General features: G+C 36.4%; 5 protein-coding genes and 1 non-coding gene across 7 annotated transcripts; 2 read left to right on the forward strand and 4 right to left on the reverse strand.

The window, feature by feature from the left end:
* Positions 1 to 2,321: 2,321 nt before the first annotated feature.
* Positions 2,322 to 4,470, reverse strand: hce2l1 (high choriolytic enzyme 2-like 1). Its single transcript, XM_059500780.1, has 9 exons — positions 4,369 to 4,470; positions 4,232 to 4,283; positions 4,091 to 4,150; positions 3,867 to 4,010; positions 3,660 to 3,777; positions 2,884 to 3,062; positions 2,728 to 2,809; positions 2,416 to 2,540; positions 2,322 to 2,335 (listed from the first exon to the last, which is right to left on the reverse strand). Exons 1-9 carry the CDS (start codon positions 4,426 to 4,428, stop codon positions 2,322 to 2,324), a joined length of 834 nt encoding a protein of 277 aa, XP_059356763.1. The 5' UTR covers positions 4,429 to 4,470.
* A 626-nt stretch (positions 4,471 to 5,096) lies between these two features.
* Positions 5,097 to 7,278, reverse strand: hce2l2 (high choriolytic enzyme 2-like 2). Its single transcript, XM_059499349.1, has 8 exons — positions 6,943 to 7,278; positions 6,818 to 6,869; positions 6,681 to 6,743; positions 6,224 to 6,373; positions 6,014 to 6,131; positions 5,752 to 5,930; positions 5,588 to 5,669; positions 5,097 to 5,507 (listed from the first exon to the last, which is right to left on the reverse strand). The coding sequence occupies exons 1-8, from the start codon at positions 7,009 to 7,011 to the stop codon at positions 5,375 to 5,377; spliced, it is 846 nt and encodes a 281-aa protein (XP_059355332.1). The 5' UTR covers positions 7,012 to 7,278; the 3' UTR covers positions 5,097 to 5,374.
* Positions 7,221 to 7,293, reverse strand: trnak-uuu (transfer RNA lysine (anticodon UUU)). Its single transcript has one exon. It is a non-coding gene; the product is annotated as a tRNA-Lys (tRNA).
* A 274-nt stretch (positions 7,294 to 7,567) lies between these two features.
* Positions 7,568 to 9,406, forward strand: si:ch211-167j6.3 (uncharacterized). Its single transcript, XM_059499793.1, has 5 exons — positions 7,568 to 7,723; positions 7,837 to 7,925; positions 8,347 to 8,484; positions 8,831 to 8,970; positions 9,056 to 9,406. The coding sequence occupies exons 1-5, from the start codon at positions 7,601 to 7,603 to the stop codon at positions 9,145 to 9,147; spliced, it is 582 nt and encodes a 193-aa protein (XP_059355776.1). The 5' UTR covers positions 7,568 to 7,600; the 3' UTR covers positions 9,148 to 9,406.
* Positions 9,407 to 9,742: 336 nt separating this feature from the next.
* ankzf1 (ankyrin repeat and zinc finger peptidyl tRNA hydrolase 1) lies at positions 9,743 to 18,404 on the forward strand. Of its 2 annotated transcripts, XM_059499794.1 has the most exons (16): positions 9,743 to 9,867; positions 10,138 to 10,301; positions 10,378 to 10,472; positions 12,162 to 12,264; positions 12,354 to 12,535; positions 13,013 to 13,125; positions 13,233 to 13,386; positions 15,115 to 15,337; positions 15,423 to 15,521; positions 15,599 to 15,757; positions 15,838 to 15,987; positions 16,331 to 16,616; positions 16,720 to 16,831; positions 17,281 to 17,448; positions 17,541 to 17,611; positions 17,732 to 18,404. In XM_059499794.1, the coding sequence occupies exons 2-16, from the start codon at positions 10,169 to 10,171 to the stop codon at positions 17,853 to 17,855; spliced, it is 2,172 nt and encodes a 723-aa protein (XP_059355777.1). In that variant the 5' UTR covers positions 9,743 to 9,867; positions 10,138 to 10,168; the 3' UTR covers positions 17,856 to 18,404. The 2 variants fall into 2 exon arrangements, with proteins under 2 accessions (XP_059355777.1, XP_059355778.1); XM_059499795.1 differs by lacking the exon at positions 9,743 to 9,867 and having other exon boundaries at positions 9,902 to 10,301.
* A 141-nt stretch (positions 18,405 to 18,545) lies between these two features.
* glb1l (galactosidase, beta 1-like) lies at positions 18,546 to 27,636 on the reverse strand. Its single transcript, XM_059499796.1, has 16 exons — positions 27,381 to 27,636; positions 26,902 to 27,068; positions 26,664 to 26,814; positions 24,481 to 24,541; positions 24,315 to 24,409; positions 23,726 to 23,906; positions 23,548 to 23,606; positions 23,328 to 23,449; positions 23,142 to 23,182; positions 22,932 to 23,050; positions 21,842 to 21,916; positions 21,661 to 21,750; positions 21,345 to 21,458; positions 19,418 to 19,549; positions 19,103 to 19,318; positions 18,546 to 19,006 (listed from the first exon to the last, which is right to left on the reverse strand). The coding sequence occupies exons 1-16, from the start codon at positions 27,441 to 27,443 to the stop codon at positions 18,803 to 18,805; spliced, it is 1,890 nt and encodes a 629-aa protein (XP_059355779.1). The 5' UTR covers positions 27,444 to 27,636; the 3' UTR covers positions 18,546 to 18,802.

Below are 27,636 nucleotides of genomic sequence, written 5' to 3' on the forward strand. Positions count from 1 at the left end.
AAGCCGCGTGCGTCAATGCGCGTGCTGTGAACAGCGCCACCACGTGACGCGGAGGCACGCGTTCTATTTACTGCTGTATGCTGAACATTTGGCGTGATATTACGCTCAAAAAACCTTTTTATACAGTCTATGTAAAAAACATCTAGTCGAGGCTCTTCAGATTTGCTAATGTATAATCAGTAGCTAAAAGATCTGCTATTAAGCAACAGTTTTGGTTTTTGATATTAGATAGAATGATTATACTCAATAATTATATCAAGATTATACAATAACAATACAGAAACTCATTAGTTCTCAGATGAATAACATTATAAAATAATGTAATTATATTTTATAATAGCATATAGTATTATATTATTTTATAGCATATATTATTTTAGTTTAATAATCATTTTAATTATTTAACTGAGCTATACAGATGTTTTTGTTTTCTTTTTAGTCAATCATTTCTGTTGTTTGTTTGTTTGTTGGATGAACTATATAGAGCATTGTGTGTCATGACACTTAGAACAATAAAATCTAGTCTAAGCTGATTAGCACAGAGACAGGACTTGAATTAAACAGCACGCTTGTTGCAGCACATTCCGAGTTTTCAGTTTAATTTTATTCTCATCTGTAGAGGAGAATTTTCAAGTGGTTTGAGAACAGAACTGAGTGAAATATGACACTCTCTCTTTAAAAATGGGTCCATGTGATATTCTGTCAACTACATTATATTTCTGATGCTACATCTCATTTGACTGAGTGGTGTCTTTTTTTGGATGCCATGTTGATTCTCTGGTCCTGTTATCTTTTTCTTACATATCTGTCTCTCTACCTCTCCTTCAACTTCCTGCAAAGTTTACTCACCCAGGACAACGAAAAGCAAAAGGTGACTGCAAGAATTCGCAGAAAGAGACGGCGGAGGGGAAGGTCAAGGCTGTCGAGTAGGATGGGTTTCCAATTCAAGACTGTACACTAGAAGCTGAGAAAGACACGATGGAGCTTGCGTAAATATCATCTGACCACTGGCCAAGGTAGTTACAGATTTGTGTTTGCATTCATGATGTGCTTTAAATTCTGTATTCTGATATTACTCATAATAATAACACAACAATATACATAATAACATAACTATACCTTGAAACAAAAGCGTGACTTTTTTTGTTATCAAGTTCAATGTATGATTAAAATAACAATAGCATGACACTTATTTTGAATTGATCTATTAATTTATTAAAAAACACATGAAAAATGCAATGCATACATACAATGACCTGAATATAAACGTGTTATGATGAACATGTTTTTAATTTCTGAATTAAAATTCAGGGTGGTGTTTTATGATTCCAGCACACCCTCATACACTGATAAAACATTTTTTTGTATGTTTTACAAAAAAAAATGCAATTTTAGTTTTTCCACTTGAAACTTTCACATTCAGTTCAGTGTAGTGCTTGCCATTTCTTGTTAATTATTTGTGAAATGTAGTAATGTGTGAAAATTATTTCAGAGTAAACCCTACACCATTTTTTTTTTATCATTGTAAATGGCAAGATTAGTTCAGGTTGAAAATGTTATTTGATATGACTCCCCAAAAACCTATAAAATCTATGAATAAACAACTACTTTACCATAAAACATACTAAATATAATTTTGTTTTTAAATAATGATTAATGTACACACACATATGTATTCAAGGTGTAAGAAAAAAACATTTTTTTAAATTCATGGTTACAACATATGACAATTAAATGCTCATAACATTTAAATTTTCGCTGAAAATGGTAAACCAATTTCATATAAAACAACATGAACACAAAGACTGCATTTCTAAAACACGTTTTGACATATATTTTTCCTTTGATTTATTTTGGATTCTGTTATATTTCAATTGCAAAAAATAATTTATGATATTGTATTATGTAGAAGAGACTGTTGATGGTTCGCACTCTGAAAAACTAGACAAAGTCTTTAACAAAAAGAATCAATCATTTTATTAGAGCTCTAATAAAATGATTGATTCTTTTTGTTAAAGACTTTGTCTAGTTTTTCAGAGTGCGAACCATCAACAGTCTCTTCTACATTTTACTGGTTTTCACGCACCTGGACTTACAACCAGCCTTCATCTGAGCACAACAATATTCCCTTGTCCTCTGATATTGTATTATAAAATAATTTACTGTATTTTTACATGATCTGTTATGTACTGTAATATAAATAATTTCAAAATACATCACACTGCCAAACGCATCATAAAATGAGAAGGAAAGGTGAATACAGGAGTCATGTGTCTCTTGTCCAGTGAATTATGTTGGGTCCATTTCATAAGTTTGTTGTTTCACACACGGCCACCTAGTGGACACATGAAATAAAAATTCAAATGAATAAACAGGAAGCATAGTTTAGTAAACCTTAGTAAGATGAATACCTACCACAGTTATACAAAATGTTTATTTTGTGAATATCCGTCAGACTTGGTCCATCTCGCTGGCCAATGGGAATGTACGGGTCTGGTTTAGGGATGATGGTGGGTCCACCATCCTCTGAGAAGGCATACCTGTGTGTGCATCAGTATTCATTTAACTTCAAATTATTTGCTATTGTTTTGTATTGCTTCATTTATAAGAAACAAATTCTTGGGTTAAAGGGACTGTTTAAACAGCTATAGACTACGTGCATTTCAGATTGTCTACTAATAGTTTAGCAGAAGTATGCATACTGTACAGTAGATTGCCAATACTCACCTCCCATAGTGCATGACAGAACTATAGTCGTATGCAGTATTGAGGTTGTTTGTCTCATATTTTTTAAAGTTGTGCCTTTGATCTAGGAAAAGAACCATGCGTTACTGTCCTACTGAATTCACTGACCCAAAATAAGTGCTGGTTTCAAACACTTACTATCTATGATGTTTTCCCACAGGATGGAAACGTGGTGGTCACGATCAGAGCGGGACTGTTCATGTACAAATCCCAGAGCGTGCATTAGCTCATGAGCTGCCACTCCTGACCACATACAGCCTGGAGACTGCAAAGACACGGTCTGACTGCCTCCTATCATTCCTAGATATGACCAGCAGCTAATGGGGCGACAGTGGACAACAATAATACTAAAAAAATATATATATATATATTTGGGGTCAGTACTATTTTTTGAAGGTTTTTTTTTTTTTTTTATTTTTTTGCTCACTAAAGATCCATTTATTTGATCAAAAACACTAAACTATTGTGAATTATTATTGTTATTTAAAATAGCTGTTTTCTATTTTAATATATTTTAATGTTAGTTATTCTTGTGATTGTAAGGCAGAATTTTCAGCTTTATTACTCCAGTCTTCAGTGTCACATGATCCTTCAGAAATCATTCTAATATGCTGATTTGAAATGTGCTCAAATATTTCTTAATATTTTCAATGTTAAAATCAGTAATGTTGCTTAATATTTTTTTTTTGGAAACTATGATAAAAATGTTTTTCAGGATTCTTTGATAAATACAAAGAACAGCATTTTTATACATTTAAAAAATGTCTTTACTTTTTATATATATATTATATTATATATAATGACACATTAAAAATAACAGATACAACAGATGATAGATAACATATGATTAGACTTTATGTATTGTCCTGTAAACACTAATAGAATATGGCTGTATATGAATGCAAAGGGCTCACCCAGTTCTAGACTGGATGTTAAGGAAGTTTGCTTCATGTGTGCGAGGCACAAACTTCACACATGTTGCAGAGGAAATGTCCAACATTCCTGTTTCTATGGTGATTCTGTCCATATCATCTGTTGAGACACAAATTAAATATAAATAAAGACCTTGACATATCTTTTACCTATAAAATCTATCATGCAGTTTCATAGATCTTACTCACCGTATACTGGAGAGATGATGTACGGTACATACACAAAACCATCAACAGATCTGGGCCAGCGGCAAGAATCTCCTAAACATATGATGGCACTGCGGGATCCTGAACTCAGGATGTCACCCTCTCTTAAAGGAAAACCTCTGGACACTGGCAGAGTAAGATAACCACGTTTCACACTCAAAGGGTAATTGCCTGTAAATATACGTCTGTATCTATACCGTACATACGTTGATTTACTCTGAGGATCTTGTCCATGGCATTCATGTCCTCAGGTTTCACATAATGCTCTGTTAAAGAGATTAAGAATGGTATATTTACACCAGTTCATTGTAACAACCTACACTGCTCACCACGAAATACCAATTTACCTGGATATTCTCTTTTTGACCTCAGCCTTGTCTGATGAACCAGTGAAGAGTTCTAATACAAAATAAATACATTTATGGGGCATCCATCAGATATGAATCCTATCATCATAACTGCAGTAGTATTCAGCCATTCTTACCTGCACAGGTAAAGACCAGGACTCTAACACCAGTCCCACAAAAATACCCACATAAAGCATCTTGATGGTCACGTATGTGTAAGTCCTGGTGTTCTGGAAAGAATCAAGTATAGCATGTAAACTAAAGTTAGGGCCCTTGGAGCTAGACTATATATACTCCGAGAACCACCCATCTTTACTCTAGGCTGTAGATGGAGGGTTAGTGTGACATCCTGTGTCATTATTTGATATTCGTGTATTTTCCTAATGAAAGGTTTGGAAAGCATTCATTGGAAAGACAGTTTTTAAGACTTTTTTTTTAAGACTGATCACAATAATGGCAATTTGAAGTCTTGCTGATTCTTGTCTTATTCGCCCTGACCATGCAAAATTGATACGTGTAGAGTTCAAACTCATTTTAATCTGTAAACAAAATTTTCAGTAGTCATTTGTGCTGTGTTCATAATATGCTGTAGCAACATGTGATGCAAATAAATAACACCACGCCCTTTCTTTAACTTATCATTTTTGCATTACACCAAATAACCAGTTGTTTTAAATTCAGCTTGTGTAATTCATAGTGTTGACAGACACCTCAGTACATATTCATTAGCTCTGAGATCAGCTGATTCTGAATCTTTACTTCATATGATTATCAACCAGCAGTTTGACTTATTTCATTGCAACTGGCTCGTGGAGAATTCTTTTGCAGTGAAATGAAAGCTTAAATAAAATATAAGAGAAAAATATATTTATGGACCATGTTTATTGATGTAATGTTTACATGAGGCATCAAGATTTCAAAATCAGCATAGGAAAGAATATAGAAATATCTGAAACAGCAGGTTACAAAAGAATATTCCTAATAGTTGATTAGCAATTTTTATATCAGCAATCTTCACAATCAGCCATTTTCCTTTAAATAAATATGATGTTAAAATGTTAAAAGAAGTAAAAGCACTAATGCATTAATAATGTCAGACTTTTAGCCATGCAATGGACCATTCATTACTGTAAATGGGTTTTATTATGCATTACATTTATACATTCTATTAATCTTCATGATATCCAGGTCGCTGGGTCCAAATCTCTGTCCAATCTTCACGTTCCAGTTTCTTTTTGGTACAACAGTAGGTTCCCCATCCTCAGAGAAGGCATACCTGAAGTGACAAAGAATATCATTATATAGCTGTAGTTCATTATATCCCTCAGTTGCCATTTCAAATGTATTTAGACATACTTTCCAAAGTGCATGATAGAGCCGTAGTCGTAGGGGGTGTCCAGGTTGTCTGTTTTAAACTTTTCAAAATTCCTCAGCCGGTCTATTTCAATGAACAGAAGAATAAGTGAGCGATAAAATGACTTTTAAGTATAAGGCTATGAGAATAATGAATGGTACTTTACCTTGCCATATATTGGACCACATGATGGTGACATACTTGTCCCGGTCAGCTCGGGATTGTTCGTGAACAAAGCCCAGGGTGTGCATTAGCTCATGGACAGTGACCCCTGACCCGGTGCACTCAGGTGTCTGAAGAGAAATGGTTTGTCTACCACCACGTGCTCCCAGATATGACCAGCACCTACAGTATCAGTGATCAAAAATTAGAAGATACACTCAGAATGTTCAAGTAATGAAGCCGTTGAAGAGTAATCTCATCAATACCCTGTTTTGGGCTGAATATCCAGGTAGTCCCTCTGGTGAGTTCTGGGCACGAATCGCACACAAGTGTCATGTTCAATGAGCTTCATGCCTTTCTTAATGTTCTCCACGTCTTCCTCGCCTGTGCAGAAGAACAATCAAAACCAAATAAAAAGATTTAGTTACTGTGGCACTGTTTATGAAAAATCAATGTGTTTGCAATTTCCTGCTTACTATATGCATGAGACACTGAGTATGCAATGTACACTTTTCCATCTATAGATTTGGTCCACAGGCAGCTTCTGGCAAAACAGTTCTTGTGACTCCTACTGGACACGGCTATATCTCCTTCTCTGAGGTTGGTGCCATCCACAGAAATGACACCTGAAAGAGAATGATGGTTCTTAACTGGCATCTGTGGTTCCATGAAAACTTTTTAACATCCATGGAAACTTTCCATTGCACAAAATGTTCTTTATAGTGGAAAAAGGGTTCTTTCGAGTACTGTTCTTCACACGAAGAAAAATAGTGCAACTGTTTACTGAAAGGTTCTTAATGGATACTAATAAGATTGTTGTTCTATGGAAACACTGTAAAAACTCCTTTTTAGAAGCTTTAGACTGTATGGATATTACAATAAGATATAGAGGTTAAAACATTTACATCTTTACAGGCTTGTGCAAAGCTTTACCTTGATAGTCATTTACGTCTATGATCCTTTCCATTGCAATCGGAGTGTTTTTTTCTATATCATCTGGAGAAAGTTATAAAACTGTTAAATATAATACATTTTTGATGAATAATGTCGATTAATACAACACACTTTACCAGAGTAGGTTCTTCTTTGTCTTCTTGCTCCAAAATTTGACCGAGAGGAAATCTGCAAGAAAATGCAATCAAAATTGATTGATAAAAAAACCAACTAAATATACACTTATTTGATATGCAGTTACCTGTCCAGGCAGGGACAAACATGGTCCTGCTAAGAAGGAGAGCAGTATGATAGCAAGTGTGTACTCCATGAGTGCACTGAGATATGCAGTCTAAATTCATGCTGCCTGCCTTTTAAGGGCTCTTCACCAGCTTCCTGTTACATAATGTGTATTCTCAGTGGCCAACCAAATGTTTTTCTTCTTTACGCTGTTTTTAATTGCCACATGCACTTGCACACATTTAACTACTATTTTCATTGTGTAATGTCGGTGATTTTGTTTAGTTCATAAAACTTTTTCGCCCGAACAGGGACTTGAACCCTGGACCCTCAGATTAAAAGTCTGATGCTCTACCGACTGAGCTATCCGGGCTCTTAACCGTACTGTTTCAAGCGGAAATCATAAAAGATCAGGGTGCATTAAAAGTGTATAGAAATTATTGTTCATGTTTTCCGCATTGCTATCATTCTTATGATCCGTTATTGACTTGAAACAGTCTGGTAAATTAAATCATGTTTAGATTTAATTCAACAGAAAATATGTAGAATCCAATATAAAATAAAACTATGTGGAGTCATTTTGTGTTTATAGTAACGTTAATTCCAAGACGCTTAGTTTGAACGTCATCCAATCAGACTGATCGGGCATTTAATGAGTTGCAGTTTGCAATGTAACTTAGATGTGTCTTTTGGTAATCAAACAGATAATTCCGTCTGGTTACGAGAAATCGTTTTGCTTTGCCGTTATGGAGACCCCACAAAACTCTTTAAACATCACCTTCCAGGACGATAAAGAAATACAGGTGAGACTCGCGGCCACGTGTGCGTGCTTATAAACACATATAACAAACCAAATATACGAATGCTAAACTTCATATGAGTTCGACTGACGCACGCGTTGTTTTTTCACTGTCAGGATTTGTTAAAACAACTCAAGGATGCCAAAACTGAACTACAGCTTACTAAAGACGAGGTGGAGCAAGTAAACCAAGACGTTAACAAATGGTAATTAATACTATGCCATTATTATCTGTATGAAATGAAGATTCAGCATGTTTGAGTTACTTATGACGCAAACATAGTTGGGAAATCATTGGATGCCATCATTTTACCTCAGGAATTAAAAAAAAATGTGTGTGTGTATGTTTTATATATATATATATATATATATAGATATATATAAAATCACACACACTCATTTATATTTATAATATATATATCACACACACACATTTATATTTATAATATATATATCACACACACACATTTATTTATATATATATATATATTTAATACTGTAGTCTACAAAACAACTTATAAAAATAATAATGTAATTTATTAAGTAATTTTATTATTTAGCTACATACATCAGGGTTGTAGGTGGCCTTTCTATTGCAGAAGGCAGCTTCTAATAATATCATTGTAGCAGAGAGGAGATGGACCGGAGGATGATGATGATGGTCCAGATGGATGAAGGCCTGTGGAATGCATTGCTTGAGCTGGACACTCAGATGCAGGAGAAGAAAAGCCTTGCCAATCAGCTGGAAGAATTAACTCTATCTAGGTTTGATTATCCAGATAAACTGCTCAACTACCAGCTGTCTGTGGTTCTATCCTTCAGAAATATTTGTCTTGTTCCTTGTTAAATCGAATTTGCCACTATACGATTTTGTAAGATTGTAAAAGGAGTCGTTTTCTCATTTACTTAATTCTTTCAATATTAAACCCAAAAAACAAATGATTGGATGATATACGCACCTATCCTGAATGGTGAAAGTTACAGTTCAGGAAATTTTCACCTGTTTCCAAAAATTTAGATTTTTAGATTTTATATTTTAAACTGGGAGTTTGTTATAATTATTTTTATTTCATAATTACAGCAAGAAATTTTCAACGTTATTTTGTTACAGTACCATAGAGTCGAAGCAAGCTCTTCTGAGAAGTTTGCAGGAGGAGCAAAGCAGCCTGCTGGAGCAGGAGTGTGATCTGAAGCTCAAACGTGAGCAGCTGAGGAAAGCACTGCTGGATGCTTCTGCAAACTCAGAGGAAGGTACAGCTACAGCAGTAACCTCTAGCTAGAGTTTAAAGTCTACTGATGCAGAATGTTTTTATATTCAACTGGTCTCAATCCGCAGTTTCACAGGGTGAGAATCCAGTTCAACCAAACTCTTCCAGCCAGAGTAAGTCTACAGAAAAGCCAGTGAGAAAAAGAGGAACACGGAAGTGATCACAACATCAAAAAAGTGCTACTAAATTTTTTTTTATGTCTAGTACAACCAAGCTGCAATAAACATGGGAAAATATGGTGAATTATTATTTTTAAAAAATTTTTGATGCAACAATTGAAATGTTCCTTGGTAGTCACTATACTGAAAAAAGTGTAAAGATTCAAAAGATTGACCTCTGGCAATGATAAACTCAAACAAATGTGCTTAAGTTTTTAAACTTTAACTTGGAGGCACTTCTCCTGGGTGAAATTTGAAGATTAAATATATATATATATATATATTAAAGGCATTATGAAAATAAATAAATTGCCTAAATGTGTCATCATTTACTTACACTCATGGTGTTATGTATTTTCTTCTTTCTTCTGTAAAACTTTGGGATGGTATTTTTGGGAGCGTGAAGAACCATAGGCTATTCATGGCTTTAGTACAATTGAAAATGAATGCTGTCTTTAAAATAAACACTGTTTGTTCTCACACAGTTATTTACATGAAAAAAATCAATTTTAAGAAAAAGGGATACAATTACAAGGATACGTCATCATATTTGGAAGTCTTTGGGATCAAGGGTCTTGGGACCAATTCGCGCTGCAGTTTTCTGACACTCGTCGGCCACCGTAGAGCACAAGCACGTGTGTAATATAATAAGATTCGTTTCAGTTTGCGTGGATTGAACGTATAAATTCCAACCATAAAACACTGATGATTTTGCCAAGAAGGTATATATATACATTAACGGTGATCACTAATAGTTAAGTGAGCTGAATTATAGCGTCAGAACAGCATTTTATATGTGCAATGCAAGTGCTGAATCAGTTGTTACTCTAGAAGGAAAGCAGCTGTCAGATTGAGAAGAATGTGGACATCGCTCCGTGGTTTTTCGGCAGTCCCGACACTGAATTTTTTTGTGTTTATTCGTGTGAAGTTCACTTATTTGTTCTTCGGTGTGTAAAACTCCCCACGTGCCGCTCTTCTCTCGCTGTATTTAGGTGATAGCGTTGGTTTATCGACGGAGTCATCATGGCATGTCCGGAGCAGCGCTGTGTGTTCTCGCTGTGTGCGGATGAGACGGTGACCGCTGGGCTCAGAGAGGTGTCTGGACTGATGGGCCACCCTGAACCTCCCCAGCCCTCTGCTATCGCGTCCAGTGAAGGTAAGAGAGCCAGACTGACTGCTGTCATGAGATCGCACACGGCTGCTTGATCAGTGTTACTCTCTAACCCTGACAGATGTTGGCTCGATGAAGACCTCGTCCGCCGGTGAGGTGTCTGATAGGATGTTCTGCTTGACCTGTCAGTGTCCTTTTGACAGTCGAGAGGAGCAGGTATGAGTAAATGATTACAGTGCTGATACGATCAATTGTAGTAAAACCTTTAACCCTATGTGTTAAATGTCTGCAGTTCAGTTAGTTTCTTGTATAAACCTGCTTACAAGTGTGCTAATGTCTGACCACTTCTTCCACAGCTTTGCCCAGTACGCATTTTTAAGAATGTATTTGAAAATGACTGAAAGAAAAAGGGTATAATACTCTGATCTATAATTTAATCTATAACATTAGAATATTATGGAAAAGTTATTTTATTTTTTGTTATTTAATTCAAAAAAGCAAACTTATATTCTAGATTTATTGCACACAAACTGAAATATTTCAAGTGTTTTGTTTTAATTCTGATGGTTATTACAGTTTAGGAAAATTAAAAAAAATTCTCAGAGATCAATCAAAAAAGATTTACAAAACAGAAATGTTCAAGATGTCCAAAGCTGGTTTAATTATGCACTCAGTACTTGGTTGGGGCTCATTTTGCATAAATTACTACTTAAGTGTGGCGTGACATGGAGGAGATCAGCCTGTGACACTGCTGAGGCGTTATTGAAGCCCAGGTTGCTTTAATAGCGGCCTTCAGCTCCTCTGTATTGTTTGTCAGATGTTACTTATCTTCCTCTTCACAATACCCCATAGATTCTCTGTGAGGTTCAGGTCAGGTGTGTTGGCTGGCCAATCAAGCACAGTAACATCATGGTCAGCAAACCACTTGGAAAGTTCCTCCAGACTCCAGACCTTGATTTCCAGATGAAATGCTAAATGTACTTTAATCTGAAAAGAGGACTGTGGACCACTGAGCAACAGTCCAGCTCTTTTTCTCCTTACCCCAGGTGAAATGCTTCGGATGTTTTTTTAGTGTTTTTTTTTTTTTTCTGGTTCAGGAGTGGCTTGGTTCTAGGAATTTTACAGCTGTATCTCTTTTCCTAATGACGTCTGAGTGTGGAGACTCTTGATGCACTGACTCCAGCTTCAGTCCACTCCTTGTGAAGCTCTCTCAGGTTCTTGAATCGGCTTTTCCTGACAATCTTCCCCAAGGCTGTGGTTATCCCTGTTGCTTGTACACTTTTCATACCACACTTCTGTGGCTTATCTTCCTTGTGGAGGGTGTTGATGATTGTCTTCTGGACAACTGTCAAGTCAGTAGTCTTTCACATAATTGTGGTTGCATGTTCTAAACTAGGCCAAGAGGTACCTAGCATTTATACTCAAAATTAAACTAATAAAGCTCAAAATGAATTTTTTTTTTTAGATACTGAATTTAAAATTTTCCTAAGCTGTAAGTCGCAAAGATCAGAATTAAAACAAAAAAACTCAAAATTTATTTCAGAGTTTGTGTGCTATGAATCTAGAATAGTTTGCGTTTTTGAATTAAATAACAAAAAATAAAGACCTTTTCCATGATATTCTAATTTGAGATGCACCTGTAATCACAAAGGTCATCATATTTGTTTCATATTTCACCACTGATAGCTTCAACAAAAGCATATACCTTTTAAACATTTATTTGCATACTGAATAATGAATTTGCCATTCCAAACTCATATGGTTTTCTTTTACAAGTTTGGAATGACCTGGGAAATGCCAAACTACTACTACTGTGCTAGTCTTCTGAAGTCATGTTATAGATTTGTGTGAGGGGAAAGAAAGGAATTTAATATGTATGTTAATGCTGTCTCATTCTTTTATCAGATGGAGCATTACAAACTTGACTGGCACCGCTTCAACCTAAAACAGCGGCTGGAAGGAATATCAGTGGTCACAGTGGAGGAGTTTGAGAAGAAGACTGGCACAGGTAGAGTCCTGTATGCACATACAACCTTATTGATGAACTGTGCCATTTTGCATAATGCGTAATCTTCCTGTCTGCCTTCCTGTTAACAGGTGATATTTCAAGCATTTCGGGTACAGACTCAGACAGTGAGGATGATGAAGTGGGCCCTGAAGGCACAGACAGTGCTCTGGACACAGATCAGTTCACACGTCGACTTTCTACTAAAGTAATCTTTCAAAACATGCAGGGACAGTACCTGTCATTGTATCGCTGTGTTCTGCAAAACAAGAAAGTGAGTAAATCGATCCATCATTTCTAAGATTTGTTAGTCTGTACCTAAATGATAAGAATGCTGGCTAAGAAGAATCCCCACTCAACAGATTATTTTCAGAGACGGTTTACTGTTTCCGAAACAGTTTCGTACAGGACCAGAATAGGACCTTAAGCTGGGTTTTCCTGTTTGGTGTGATATTTAATGCCTCTTTAGTCCTATTTAGCTACTTGTTAGCACCCACCTTTTTCTAGACACGAAAAAGCTTCAAAAACCACAACTGAGCATCATAGAAAAAGATGGGAAAACATCTTGAGCCTGTGTTAAGCATACAGACCTCATCTAAGGCAGTTAAACAAAAACACTGACTTTTGGTCCCATTAACTTTAGGACGATAGAACCAGAAGTTCAAAAATTATAAGTCATTTCCAGGTTTTAGGAGTCATGCCTGCAGCACTTTCTTCTTTCAGTCTCATCTGATTCTATTCTCATATTAAGACTCAGGACAATGAAAAAGACTTGGTTTCCTCTTTACTGAAAATATCAATCAACACTATTTGGGTCATTCTGATGACTGGCGGTGGACACTTTGCTGGAGCGGTTTTTAAGGGGTCAGTGAAAAGTTCAGAAGGTTTTCTATTACCACAAACATTTTAATTAATGGCTTAATAATTAGTTAAGTAAATGCTATTCCCTAATTGATTGATCTAACACATAGAAAAGAGATTGTGCAGCATAAGACGTTTCATCGGTACACGGTGAGAGCGAAGCGAGGGACCGCACAGGGACTGAGGGACTCTCAGAACCGCAGCCACGCTCCTAAATCAGCAGGGGCGGCCCTCAGACGTTACAACGAGGCAGCGCTGCACAAGGTGAATTTCAACCCTTTGTTTTTTATACATATATATATACAGGTCCTTCTAAAAAAATTTGCATATTGTGATAAAGTTCATTATTTTCCATAATGTAATGATAAAAATTAAACTTTCATATATTTTAGATTCATTGCACACCAACTGAAATATTTCAGGTCTTTTATTGTTTTAATACTGATGATTTTGGCATACAGCTCATGAAAACCCAAAATTCCGATCTCAAAAAATTAGCATATTTCATCCCACCAATAAAAGAAAAGTGTTTTTAATACAAAAAAAGTCAACCTTCAAATAATTATGTTCAGTTATGCACTCAATACTTGGTTGGGAATCCTTTTGCAGAAATTACTGCTTCAATGCGGCGTGGCATGGAGGCAATCAGCCTGTGGCACTGCTGAGGTGTTATGGAGGCCCAGGATGCTTCGATAGCGGCCTTAAGCTCATCCAGAGTGTTGGGTCTTGCGTCTCTCAACTTTCTCTTTACAATATCCCACAGATTCTCTATGGGGTTCAGGTCAGGAGAGTTGGCAGGCCAATTGAGCACAGTAATACCATGGTCAGTAAACCATTTACCAGTGGTTTTGGCACTGTGAGCAGGTGCCAGGTCGTGCTGAAAAAAACAAAATCTTCATCTCCATAAAGCTTTTCAGCAGATGGAAGCATGAAGTGCTCCAAAATCTCCTGATAACTAGCTGCATTGACCCTGCCCTTGATAAAACACAGTGGACCAACACCAGCAGCTGACATGGCACCCCAAACCATCACTGACTGTGGGTACTTGACACTGGACTTCAGGTATTTTGGCATTTCCTTCTCCCCAGTCTTCCTCCAGACTCTGGCACCTTGATTTCTGAATGACATGCAAAATTTGCTTTCATCTGAAAAAAGTACTTTGGACCACTGAGCAACAGTCCAGTGCTGCTTCTCTGTAGCCCATTTCCTGCACACGCCTGTGCACGGTGGCTCTGGATGTTTCTACTCCAGACTCAGTCCACTGCTTCCGCAGGTCCCCCAAGGTCTGGAATCGGTCCTTCTCCACAATCTTCCACAGGGTCCGGTCACCTCTTCTCGTTGTGCAGCGTTTTTTGCCACACTTTTTCCTTCCCACAGACTTCCCACTGAGGTGCCTTGATACAGCACTCTGGGAACAGCCTGTTCGTTCAGAAATTTCTTTCTGTGTCTTACCCTCTCACTTGAGGGTGTCAATGATGGCCTTCTGGACAGCAGTCAGGTCGGCAGTCTTACCCATGATTGCGGTTTTGAGTAATGAACCAGTCTGGGACTGGGACATTACTGTTTTTAAAAGCATCAGGAATCTTTTGCAGGTGTTTAGAGTTAATTAGTTGATTCAGATGATTAGGTTAATAGCTTGTTTAGAGAACCTTTTCATGATATGCTAATTTTGGGTTTTCATGAGCTGTATGCCAAAATCATCAGTATTAAAACAATAAAAGACCTGAAATATTTCAGTTGGTGTGCAATGAATCTAAAATATATGAAGGTTTAATTTTTATCATTACATTATGGAAAATAATGAACTTTATCACAATATGCTAATTTTTTGAGAAGGACCTGTGTGTGTGTGTGTGTGTGTGTGTGTATATATATATATATATATATATATATATATATATATATATATATATATAAACTTGAATAACACTAACTTGCATAGAATTCATATGTCTGGAATTGTTATTGATTTTTACGCCCTTTTTTAACCAGGATGTTCATGATATCTTAGAAAGCTGGGCTGAGTATTTGAAGGAGGCAAGTGCCATCTTCCTGCGAGCACCGAGTTACAATAAGACCATATTTCTTGGAGGTCGTGGAGCACCACTGGACAAAAAAGATCAGAGAGTCCGGGAACTTCCATTTGCCACCCGTAGAGCAACATTTAGAGAAATACAGCGAGTTTTTGATCTCCTTTCAACTCTACACATTTATCGTAAGTTGAGATTTGCTACCATGTCATATATGTATTTTATATGTTCATTTCTTTCCTTTTAATATGGTTGTCTGTTACATTTCAGAAAAGGACACTGAAATCTCCAGTATTTTCAGTCCTTCGAAGAGAGTGTGGAAGAAGAAAACTCCTAAACCTGTTAGTCATCCAGTCCCAAACATCAATGGTAATTCTGAACCCTAAATGTGTCTTACATACTGTGTTTCTGAAAATATACTTATTAAGGGGCTGTTTTGTGGTCAGTGCCTACAGAGGGAGAAGAGAGAAAAGAGGAAAGTTCAGGGGAGGAAGATTCGGGAATGTTAGAGACAGTAGAGGAGACACTTAGCACTCTGGAGCTCAGAGAACATGAGGTCCAGCTGAATAAGAAGAAACGGAGGAAACGGAAAGAGAAGAGAGAAGGTAAAGACCTATACAGAAGAAAAGTGAAATGCTTTTAGTAAAGATAGAGGAGATTATTCAATTAACATCTTGTTTTCCAGACTCTAGCAACATAGAAATAACTGAAGAAAAGGCAGATGATAAACAACTGGAAGAAGGTGAACTGGAAGGTGAAGATGACTATAAAGAGACGCAGAGAAAGTCAAAGAGCAGCAGGAAACCGAAAGGCAAGAAACATCAGCCAGAAGAAGGTAAAACACTGATGCTGAGCCAACAGTTAACTCACAGTTTGCTGCAAAGCCTGCAACAGCAACACGGTCCAAATAATTCTGAAGGGTCATATGCACTAACAAAATATCAGAAGTGTTTTTTTTTTTCTTTTAAGAAAGGAATTAATATTTTTATTCCGAAAGGATGCATTAAATCAATCAAATGACGTGGGAAAATTTGATGTATTTCTGTATATCTGTATATTAGAATCATTTCTGAACAATCATGTGATACTGAAGATACTTTGACCCCTAAGTAACAAGTTACACTTTAAAATAAATTCAAATACCAGGTATTAAAAAAAAAACAATCTATTTTTAGAAGAAGTGGATGAGTCTTGGGAATATAGTTTGAGGGACGCTCTCTACACTGCTTGTAAAATGGGGGACATCCAATCATTACGCACCCTCCTGCAACTACCAGAGGACCAGGAAGAGGAAAAGGATAGAGAAGAGATCAACGCCAAAGAGAATCCTACCTCAAGGGTTTCATGTCTTCTCAACAAGCCCATAGACTCGGCAGGCTTTACTTTACTGCATGTGGCATCGGCAGCTGGACAGAAATCAGTCATCAGACTGTTAATGGATGAAGGAAGTGATCCTGCTAGCAAGTATGCACATACAGAATCATTCTAATAATCAATTAGCAGCAGCAGGTTTTCATGTGGCTGGATGGGTTGATCAGTTCTAAATAGTGCTCAATGTCTTTTTTAGGGATAAGAAAGGACAGACTCCATATGGCGTGGCTGCTGAAAAAGATACCCGCAACACATTTCGAAAATACATGGCTGAACACCCTCAGAAGTATGACTACACTAAAGCACAGGTAGACCAATCCATCTTATGATGACTAGCAACACCACAAATAGAAACAATATTTTCATTTGCTTGGAGACCACAAATAAAAATGATATTAATTTTCCATCAAAAAAAAAAAAAAATTTTAATAAATAAAAATGTTTTTAAAAAGTTTTTACTTGGAGATAATAATTAGATAATGAAGATAAAACTAGTTGTCTGTCACCTGCACTTGATTTAATAACAAAAGTTTAATAATTTATGTATGACATGTTATTATTGTGTATATATATTTTTATAACATAAACAATTATGAAATATATATACACAATAATAACATGTCATACATTCTTTTTATATATTATTGTTTTTTATTTTTTTATTTACTTTTTGTATGTACAGGTGCCTTGTCTTTGCAAGCCAAAGTAATAAATCTATCACTTATTCCTGTATTTTCTTTTCTTTAATACGTTTAAGGTGCCTGGACCGCTGACTGAAGAAATTGAGTCCAAAAAGGCAGAGAAGAAGAAAGCCCAAAAAGCAGCACGGAAACAGAGAGGGAAAGAGCAAAAGGAAGAGCAACTCAAGAAGCAGCAAGAAGAGGAGGAAAAGAGGAGGTTCATAGCTCTTAGTGACAGAGAGAAGGTGACTACCTAATTTCTTCCTCTTACTGTACTTCTTATGTGGATGACCTATTGTGATTTGGCCGATTATGTCATATTTCTGATGTCACACAGCGAGCTCTGGCTGCAGAGAGGAGATTGGCTGAACATATGGCTACAACTGGAGTAACACTCTCCACCATCAGGTATTACCTTTTATTATTTAATAATATATCTATGGAGAAAAATCTGTCTTTTATGCAATTCATCATTAAAGTAATCCAAAAATAAGTTTTGTAATAACTAGTATAAAAATGTTTTTAAAGGAGATGCTTTCAGTGTGGAGAGTCATTACTGGGGAAGATTCCTTTTGAATATCTGGACTACTCTTTCTGTTCTCCTCGCTGTGTCCAAGCCCACCGGAAAGCCAATGCAGCCGCCCGGCCCTGACCTCTTACCACACAGCATTAGAGGACGTGAAGGTGTGGTGCCATATTTCATTTGACATGATCTGGGACTTGACTGGATTTGACAAGAAACATATCAAGGATTTCACAGTTATCTTTGGAAATAACAAGACTATGATAAATTACCTTACATCAGAGAAGAGAAGGATTTCTAAGATTGATTCACAAGTCTCTTTCATAAATATTGTATTACTTTTCAACTCCATCATTACACAGGCCAACCACTGTGATAAAAAAAAACCTCTATATCTTCAGGGATAATAGCTCACTAAAAGTCATAGTTAATTCAGAACTGTAAAGTAAAATCATGGCACGTTTTATGTTTTACAGTGTAAGGTAAAAATGTTGTTGAAGTTTATTCTTTCACATTGTTTGGTGGCTGTTGCAGGTTTAGACTGTACAAGTACAGTTGAAATCATAACTGATATGATTCTTTTGGTGTAATACTGTTTCTAAACTAGCATGATTTGTGATAAAGAAAAAAAAGGTGTTTGATTGACAGCACAGAATGCTACAGTCACTGAAATTAAGACCAGGATCACTGTTTTTTGTTTTTTAATCTATTATTCATTACTTATTGCTTAATTTATTTCCAAGTGACTAAATGCATTTATATTATACCCATTGAATATGGAGTTATGACACTGAGATTTAAATAATCTTTTAAAGCAGATAAACTTTAATGCACATCAAGGTCTTGGTTTATTAGATTTGTCAGAGTACTAAAATTAACCTCATCACTTTGGTGTGGAAAAACATGAGCATTTTTACCAGTTCTAAAGAAATAAACTGACCAATAAATTGGGCAAATGTGGCAAAATATTACAGTGTTCTGCATTATAATGGCTGTATTTCTCTGTAATACTTGATAGATTTGAGCACAGATGATGGAGCTATTCTGAAACTGGTTCTCACTGTTTGAGTCTATGATCATGTCTTCTGTCCAGTGTTGTTCAGCTGAGGCCGGTCCATAAACAGGATTCTTCTGTGCGAAGGAGCTCTTTCTAGCTCCAGCACTGTGATGTTGTTTGGCTGAGTGGCACTAAGAAAAGGTCCGGGGACATATAGTGTCTGTTGGGGGCCTTGCTGGGGCCAATACCTTCCCAGGTTCACTCCATTTACCCACACCTGACCCTAAAAGAGAAAAACAGAATTACACAAAACTGCCACATTGTTGCTCAAGATAACAAATACTAGATATTCTTCATAATACAAAAAAATACGACTTACCTTAGTCCATCCATTAAGTTTTACAAAAGTGTCCCATGCGAGGCCTGTAGACTTCAAGGTTCCTGAGTAGATCATTGGTCCGTCTCCTGCTTCCATCGCTGACCCTGAGTGAGCCGCCTTCAGCCAGCCATTGGCCACAGCAGTGTCAATGTCCAGTGGATAGATTGACCAATCAGTGAGCACATCATTGCCCAAAATTAGGTTACCCAAGAGACCCTGGAAAAAGGGGTTTTATATACTTTATCAATTAAATTTTCTCAGTTGGTTTAGGGAATATTAGCAAATCTTGAACAATGCCGTATTTTGTTAACTTGCCTTATTATCATTGATATAACTGCCAAAATGAACCCTGCCCATGTTCTCCACGAGTATGTCCAACTGATCCCCTTGTTGTCCTGTAACATTCATCACCAGTGCAGTGTCCCTCTCCATAAGCCCCTGGTACACCTGCTCACAGACAAGTTTCAATCTAAACCATCTTTTCTGGCAAACATCTGCCTTTCAAACAAAACCATGGTTAGGATGAGTTTTAAGTGTAGGCCCTAAATAAATATTTAAACATGAATATAACTTAAGTCCGCATATTGGTTAATCTTTCTCCATTTAATTATGTAAACTGAAGTGATCAGCAGTTTGGTTTTGTGAAGATAATTTTTAATTTGTTCTTGAGGGTACACTCAGAAGCTGTGTTCTAATTGTTAGGGTCCCAATGTAGTGTTCACTGCTCCCTGAGCAAAGGATGTCAGTTGATGTGCACTTGATAATGCACTCATTCGGAACATCAACAATCATAAAATGTGAGTTGTGCACATTATAAGAGTATGAGGTATGAAGACATGATTTATTTTATAAATAAACAATAGAAATAACCATACTTTTATTTAATATATAGCTGTGTATAAAACAGGGTTGTTATAATTGAAGGTGTGTTAATGGAGATGATGATTTTGCAATTGTACTGTCTTGATTAATGCTAAATTTGCTATAAACAGATGTACTGTAACCTAAGTAGTAATAATGCTTTTGCTTAAGTACAAAGATGTAACCCTGTGATTAATGCTATATGGAAAATGTATTGTGTAACTTCACTAACATTAAGAAAACTGCTTACTTGCATGAAATGTATGTAGTGACTGATTTAGAGTAGAAACACTTATGTATTAGAAATAGTTTTTATGATAAATGGACAATATAGTAGTTAAGGTGTATTTCACAAATGGTTAAGAGGAAAAAGAAGAGGAAAAGGGCTAAAGCAATGCGACGGAAACAACTGAAAGCCTCAGCAGAGGAGTTGGCAGCACTCCAGCGTTCGACGTCTGTGTATAAAAGACTGAGAGAGAGACTCAATGGACGGATACTGAACAAGCACAGTATCCCTCTACGCCTGATACCAGCTGATTATACCTTGATTTTGTACCTTTACTATTGTACTTTGATCTAACTTTTGTTAACTTTAATAAAACTTGTATTTTATTATTGACAAGTTATTGTCTACAAGAGTAGTAATTTAATAGCCGTAAGTAAGAACTGACCACAGGGAAGTCTGCTGAGCAAGTTGTAAGTATTTTTGAAATGCTTATAGTTTTGTCCAGGGTAGACTTTCCTTACCTTCCTGAGAATAATAAATAAACAGGTAAAAGGTGTATAGATAAAGAAGACACCATAAAACAGGTGCTGTATGTAGGATTTACACTGAGTGGTTGAACTAGGTATTGATGGAGATTAAACGAATGATTAAACCGATGTTCTGTTATTCGCTATGCTGTTTGCAGTGCCTTTTGAACTGAACATTCGTTTCCTTCAGACTGGAATGGCACTTAATATGGCAGAATTCCCTGTGAAGTCCACTTTTCAGGGCACTTTTGTTTAACTGGAATCCATCTAGTATATATATATATATATATATATATATATATATATATATATATATATATATATATATATATATATATATATATATATATTTTGTTTGTTTTTGTTTCACTGCCTCATCTTCATCACATTATGTACGTCTTTATGGACATGTCTTTATGTACTTTATACTCTACAATTCCTTTTCCTGATAAGTCTTCATCAACATATTTTCAAAATGATTGTTTCTTCATATGTAAAAATGTTTACACTAGAACAAAAATAACTGAGCAGTGGGACACTGTAGTTCTACACACTGTTATAGTGTCTGACTAACCATGGTGAGAACAAAACATTGTGTTAGCGTGACCCAAACAAGTGGTGTGCTCACCCCATTCACAGAGACGTATGCACGATCATGGATGCCATTGAGGGGCGAGATGAGAGGGGTCGGCTCGGGAACATTCTGTGGCAGTGTCGTTCGGTAAAGCATGAAGCCATAGTACTGCACACAGTTGACATAACACAAGCTCAGACCAGCTTTTACACTTAACCAAGACCAGCCTCCAAAGCCCAAACCATATATACACATCCACAGCCATTTATGAGGAAATACAACACTGGCTTTTATTGGTTGGCTAAACACAAATTATGAATTCGCTATAATAGTGTTTATGGACCGTATTAAGTTCTTTTAAATATCATACCTGTTTAATCTCTTCAAACGTCATAGGATATTGAGATCGTACTGGACCTTGGGGTGACAGCGTATCCAACAAGCTGCTAATGTTGCCAACCTATGAAAGAAAATGGGAACAGAAAAAGCAGGGTGGTATGGCCAAGAAATCTTCGAAATAAAGAAGGTTTTGCTATGTGAAATATCCACACCTTCTGAAGTGTGACAAAGCCATAAGCAAACTTTGGGGTGGCTGGTGGCATGGGACCAACTGGAATGTCTCGGAACTGAAAACACACATATTATTAATACAATAGAATGGATGTCTGTTTTAGTATTCAGTATATGCTGGTTACAAATACTAGCTGGTCACCTAGCGGTTGAGCATTATGAACAAAACTGTATATAACTATAACACTTTCTTTTTTTGGAGTCCACTATCTAGAAGCAACTTTGCAGCTACATGTCAACTACCAGGCTTTAGGGTATTATACACTTCATTTTGATGGTCTCTCAACAGACATACTACTTACTAAAAGTATCTTTGGAAGGACATTTACTGTTGTTGGAAATTAAAGTTAGTTGACATGTAGTTAAATAGTTACTTCTAGTTAGTAGAATGTCTAAAGTGGATTATCGATATCAAGAGTAAATAGTAGTGTTATTTTTAATGTCCAGCAAAAACTGCATCATAATTTTCTCCTGCTTGAGTCTTACATCTGAATAACATACAAGAGTCCTTTCTATCACAAAGTAATACACCACCTTTCAGAGATTTAAATATCACTTGTTTTAGAAGAAATTAATACTTTTATTCGGAAAGGGTTTATTAAATTGATCAAAAGTGAACATTTATTTATAAATTGATAAAATATTTATATTTAAAAAAGGCTCTTCTTTGAACTTTCTATTAATCAAAAAAATCAGAAAAATGTTTCCACAACATTATGAAGCAGCACAACTGTTTTCAACATTGATAATAATATGAAATGTTTCTTGAGCACCAAAGCAGAATATTAGTATAATTTCTGAATGATTACATGATACTGAAAATTCTGCTTTGCATCACAGAAAAAACAACAACAAAATTTTAAAATATATTTAAATAGAAAACAGGTATATTAAATCATAATAGTACACAAAATTACTGTTTTCGCTGATTTAAAAAAAAAAATCTTAAAAAAAATTAAAAAAACCCCACAAACTTCTGAATAGTAATTCAGTCACACATCCAGCAGTGCCAAGTGTAAATTGGATACTGTCATACATGTGCATTCAGTGTTAATATATGTACGTTCTTACATTCTTAATGACATCTCTAATGGCAAGCAGTTTGTCAGTGGGGTCTCCTGCTTCTGATAAAGGTGCATCGTAATCATAACTTGTCACCACAGACCGAAACCTGGTATCATGATCCGCTCCTATGAACGATAACATTCACACATTAAGATGACTACATTACCACATATTGTCTATGATAAGGGAACAAGTATACTGAGATAATAGATTTACCATTCCAGTAACCAAAGTTTGTTCCTCCCTCAAACATGTACCTGTGATTAGAAAAAAACTCTTTATCTGAGTTGGATTATCAGAGGTACAGCCAAGTTTTAATATGAAAGCGAGTTATTTTTAATTGATAACATCTAATGAATCAAATGGCTTTACACTCATTGTCCTATAGAAAGCATTACTTACATGTTCACACTGGCACCCATGGACAAAATCTCTCCCAGCATTTTGCTCACTTTGACGGTGTCCACAGAAGCATGTTTATCACCCCAGTGATCCAACCAGCCTGTATAGAACTCCGAATTCACCTGAAATCAAGACACATCAATTACTGGAAATCCTACAGCTTGATAAATCGAGAGACAAACAATCACAACATGAATGCTCTCTCAAACATCTTACTTACCAGTGGGCCTTTAGGCTCAAACCTTCTTTGTCGAATAAAGGCAGCACTAATGTTGGTGTCTGAAGGGGAAAAGAATTACATTTTGAACACTGGATATGCATACATGGATTAAAAATTTAGTTAAAATTTCTTAAAAAGACTGCACAGGTCAGACACAAGTGACCTCAGTTGACCTTACCTGTGCCAAAGTCTATAGTGGCGTACAAGCCCTCAAGTGTGCCACAGATCATCTCTTTATCCGTATTCCCATCCGTGGTAAAGAGGATGACGTCCTCCCCCAGGAACAAACGGAACAAAGTGTGTAGATGCCGCATGTAGTTGTAATCACAGGCGAAGTAGCTGCCATATTCATTCTCCACCTGATAAGGGAAAAAAAGCAAAAAATATTCACAGCCAAAGAGCCATACTTGTGTATATACTGTAAAGCACTGTTTACATATCAACGCCAAACATAATTACTATGTATGGGCTCTCGGTCCTACAAACATGAGCATCAGTCACTGTAATAAGTTCTTTGTTATTATTGCATACTCAGTAAATATTATTTTAAATTTTTTTTCTGGGTGGAGCAGCATAGTGGTTAAATATCTCGGCTGGTAACAAACCAATTGTAGGTTCTAACCCAGCTGTCAACATTGTGTCCTTGAGAACGTCATATCGGGTTCAACTAGAGGGACTGACCCGCTCATCTGAGGACGCAGCATTGGACAGATGTGTCTGGTAATGCTTGTATACTTACTGTATGTTAACTTAGCACTATATTGTACCTGCACACTGATAATATTTCCTCCATTCTGATAAAGCCAGGGCCTCATCTTAGTGAGCAGCACAGCCAACCAGTCACTTGCTGGCTTCAAATACTCTGAAACAGACAAACACTACCATTAAAGACAGATCTGGCCTATGTGAAGTCATGTCTCCTCCAGACGTTACCTGTGTCAGCAGAACGAAGGATAATGTTCGGCTTTTGTAGCAACCAGGCAGGCAAACCACCCTATCGGACAGAGAAGAACCCACAATTTATTCACAAAATAACAATCACAAGTCTGTCTTTTGTGCTGTAACCAGAACTAATTCTCAATAGCATCATGAATCAAATTCTCATTCAAATGATAAAATTTAAAGAAAATTTACTCATGCACGTGTTTTCAAAACCAGTGTTTTTTTTCTTTCACATTTATTTAAGAGAATGTATGCACTGTTAATTTTGACAAGAATTTTGGATTTCATCTTAGTCTTTATCTTGGGATGAAAATGCTTATTCTCAGTCACATTTTAGTCATTTGAGTCTTTCAAAGTTTTAGTCGACAAAAAGTCAATGTATTTTTGTCAACTTTTAGTCAATCTGCAGTTACCAAAATTTATTTTGGTAGCTATTTTATATGTAGTCTTCAAACAAAAATAGTCATTAAAGGTACAGGTTGTAGGACCTGCCACGAGAGGGCGCACTACCAAAACAATAACAATCGCGTGGTTTGATGACGCCAAGGAGCGTGGGATGATGGGATTTGTTGTCTACCCAACCGCTGACGGCCATCGATCAGACGGAAAGATAAATCATGGATTTAATGGATGAAGTAAAGTTTTATAAATGTTGTGCTTGATGTCATAATTTTCAAATGCGAGTTCAACGATTTGCGCGAGTAGATTACATACAAAGTCAATGCAAAGATGCGATCAGACTATGGATCAGACCGGTCCTCGCGCGGGTCTAGAGACGCGATGCCCCGCATTTGGCCTACATGCCCCATAATACTAATCTTGTTGGTCGTTATAATAGCATACGTTTTCTGTAAAGATACAAATAAAAACAACTCACCTGTCGAGTAAAACACAAGTTTACGGGAGCTGTCCTTGTTGACAGAACCAGTGGCAGACAGTAAAAAGCAATTATGTTCCATAAATAAGTAACACAATCCACCATAAAACGTGCAAGAAGAAGTAAACAAGGAACTGCTTGAAGCAAGCTAGTGGTTTGCTGGACGCTAGACACTACTTCCACATTTGTCCACAACTCTGTTGTCATGTGGTTTCTACGTCAGTAAAGGCGGTAACAAAGGGTAACTAACGTCATTGACTGGCGACTGCACTGCCCCGTGTTAATGTTTAGAATGGGAATTTTCTCATAATTTACAAGTAGTTGAAAACATTAGAGATATTGTTAGTAATCAACTGGACAAAATATATAACACTAGCCTAGTGGTTTTTGGATATTTTACTGCAAATATCTTACAAATTGCACCTTTAATTCTTCTCTCTTTTGTACATGCTGCTCTTTTCCTTATAATAAAAAGTGAATGGTGACCAGGGTCTGTCAAGGTCTAAAAATGACCAATAACCATATTATTTATGCACTATTGTCAAAGTTTTCTTAAGGCTAGAAAACACTACACAACTTTTGCACCAATCTTTGCCCTAATTTACAGTCACACTAGTTGCCAAACTAGATTTTTGGCAGTCAGCGTTGACATATTTCACATAAAACTGAGGAACACAGCTTTATTCATCCAGTCAGATGACATTAAACACTGGACATTTTGATGATTTTCAGAGCACATATTGGTTTCATATTTCATGTTTTGGCATGAGTGTGTGTGTTCAGAACGATATGAAAGTCTAGTGAGTGATCCTCAGTCATTAAGTGTATGATGCACTGTTCAGATTTTAAAATTTATTTAAGCGTGTGTATTACAGCCTTTAAGCAATAAGATATTTTCTATATCTCTAATTCTTTTCTAATCAAACTTTTTCCTGATTTATTCACTTAATTTTAGGTATTTCCTAACACAACCCTACTGTATGACTTACGGAGACGACTATGCTACTTTTGGAGTCACCGCTGATTTAGATTGATTGGAAAAGAGCAGCATGAACATTCTACTAAAGAGCTTATTTGGTGTTCTATGGAAGAAAGAAAGTCAAATAGGTTTAGAATGCTATAAGGGTGATCACAAGATAACGAAACATTTTGGGTGAACTATTCCTTTAAAAACACACTTCCTGAAAAGTCAAATTCTCATAATCACATGCAGCGATACATAACACCCATTGGTTTATTGTAAAATACCACATTGCAAAAACATTCAAATTTAGCAACATGAGTAAGTAACAGTCACCATTTCCCATTCTGCACAGATGTACGGCCCTGGACGCAGGATGACTAACAGGCCTGTCTGATTGGCCAGGTTCAAGAAGTACTCAAGATCTCGGTCTCCTGCAAAGTTGAACACCCCCTGCACAGTCTCATGGAAGTTCCATGGCACATACCTGCATGAAAACAGACAAAATATTTTTGGCAAGATGTATAACATAAGTGTGTACACAGGGTTTGCACTGTTTCTCTGTTCCACGTACACCTGAATAGCATTCAGTCCAGTCATGTACATCTTGAGCAGCCTGTCTTTCCAATATTCCCGAGGAATGCGGGAGTAGTGGATGCTTCCTGAGATGTACTGAAATGGTTTTCCATCCTTCTGGAAGCAGTTGTTCTTGTAGTCGATGGAAAATGAGCGTGAATCTGCCTTAAAACAGAAATGGCACATAGTCAAAAATGTGCAAACGAATACACAAACTATTCCATTAAACTATTCTCATTTTGATAGAGATTGTATTTACAATGAGCATGATACAAAATAATAATAATAATAATAATAAAAATCCAAATTCACTATATAATTATTTTACCAGGCTTAAAGTCTGGTAAATATTAAAATTTCACTGATATTTCAGATTTTCTATGACCATGGGAACCCAAGTATATAAATACAATGTTGGGTTGGTAAAGCTAATTAAACACAATGTGTAGAGGTGAAAGTCGTGAATCAGGTACTTACCACCACAAAAACTATTGGCAACAAGCACAGACTTGATAAAACGAAAGTAATTTGTGACTTCATCTCTAAATCAACGCTGTAACGCTCTTCCGTTTGACATTATGATAGCAGCGCGTGATTGTAACGTTTCAGGAAATAATATTACAACTGCTCAAACTTTTCGGTTATGTCAATTTGCATAAAGCGGTCCACTTTCTCTGGTCAATAGATCTGCAGCGTTTCTTCTCTTTGAACATGACGGTCATGTGATTGTATT

This window comes from Carassius carassius, chromosome 19 (assembly GCF_963082965.1).
Source record: "Carassius carassius chromosome 19, fCarCar2.1, whole genome shotgun sequence".
Classification (NCBI taxonomy): Eukaryota; Metazoa; Chordata; class Actinopteri; order Cypriniformes; family Cyprinidae; genus Carassius; species Carassius carassius.

What these genes read in the sequence shown, in the direction of transcription:
- hce2l1 (XM_059500780.1), bottom strand. Translation starts at nt 4,428, where the DNA reads ATGCTTTATGTGGGTATTTTTGTGGGACTGGTGTTAGAGTCCTGGTCT. An exon ending in GTCAAAAAGAGAATATCCAG is followed by an intron (nt 4,151 to 4,231) that starts GTAAATTGGTAT and finishes TCTCTTTAACAG; the next exon opens with AGCATTATGTGAAACCTGAG. An exon ending in CATCATCTCTCCAGTATACG is followed by an intron (nt 3,778 to 3,866) that starts GTGAGTAAGATC and finishes GTGTCTCAACAG; the next exon opens with ATGATATGGACAGAATCACC.
- hce2l2 (XM_059499349.1), bottom strand. Translation starts at nt 7,011, where the DNA reads ATGGAGTACACACTTGCTATCATACTGCTCTCCTTCTTAGCAGGACCA. An exon ending in AGACGTAAATGACTATCAAG is followed by an intron (nt 6,374 to 6,680) that starts GTAAAGCTTTGC and finishes ATTCTCTTTCAG; the next exon opens with GTGTCATTTCTGTGGATGGC. An exon ending in TCTATCATGCACTTTGGAAA is followed by an intron (nt 5,508 to 5,587) that starts GTATGTCTAAAT and finishes TTGTCACTTCAG; the next exon opens with GTATGCCTTCTCTGAGGATG.
- si:ch211-167j6.3 (XM_059499793.1), top strand. Translation starts at nt 7,601, where the DNA reads ATGTGTCTTTTGGTAATCAAACAGATAATTCCGTCTGGTTACGAGAAA. An exon ending in AACCAAGACGTTAACAAATG is followed by an intron (nt 7,926 to 8,346) that starts GTAATTAATACT and finishes ATATCATTGTAG; the next exon opens with CAGAGAGGAGATGGACCGGA. An exon ending in GAAGAATTAACTCTATCTAG is followed by an intron (nt 8,485 to 8,830) that starts GTTTGATTATCC and finishes ATTTTGTTACAG; the next exon opens with TACCATAGAGTCGAAGCAAG.
- ankzf1 (XM_059499794.1), top strand. Translation starts at nt 10,169, where the DNA reads ATGGCATGTCCGGAGCAGCGCTGTGTGTTCTCGCTGTGTGCGGATGAG. An exon ending in ACGGAAAGAGAAGAGAGAAG is followed by an intron (nt 15,758 to 15,837) that starts GTAAAGACCTAT and finishes CTTGTTTTCCAG; the next exon opens with ACTCTAGCAACATAGAAATA. An exon ending in ATGACTACACTAAAGCACAG is followed by an intron (nt 16,832 to 17,280) that starts GTAGACCAATCC and finishes AATACGTTTAAG; the next exon opens with GTGCCTGGACCGCTGACTGA.
- glb1l (XM_059499796.1), bottom strand. Translation starts at nt 27,443, where the DNA reads ATGAAGTCACAAATTACTTTCGTTTTATCAAGTCTGTGCTTGTTGCCA. An exon ending in TTGAGCCTAAAGGCCCACTG is followed by an intron (nt 23,450 to 23,547) that starts GTAAGTAAGATG and finishes TCTTGATTTCAG; the next exon opens with GTGAATTCGGAGTTCTATAC. An exon ending in TTAGAGATGTCATTAAGAAT is followed by an intron (nt 21,917 to 22,931) that starts GTAAGAACGTAC and finishes GTGTGTTTTCAG; the next exon opens with TTCCGAGACATTCCAGTTGG.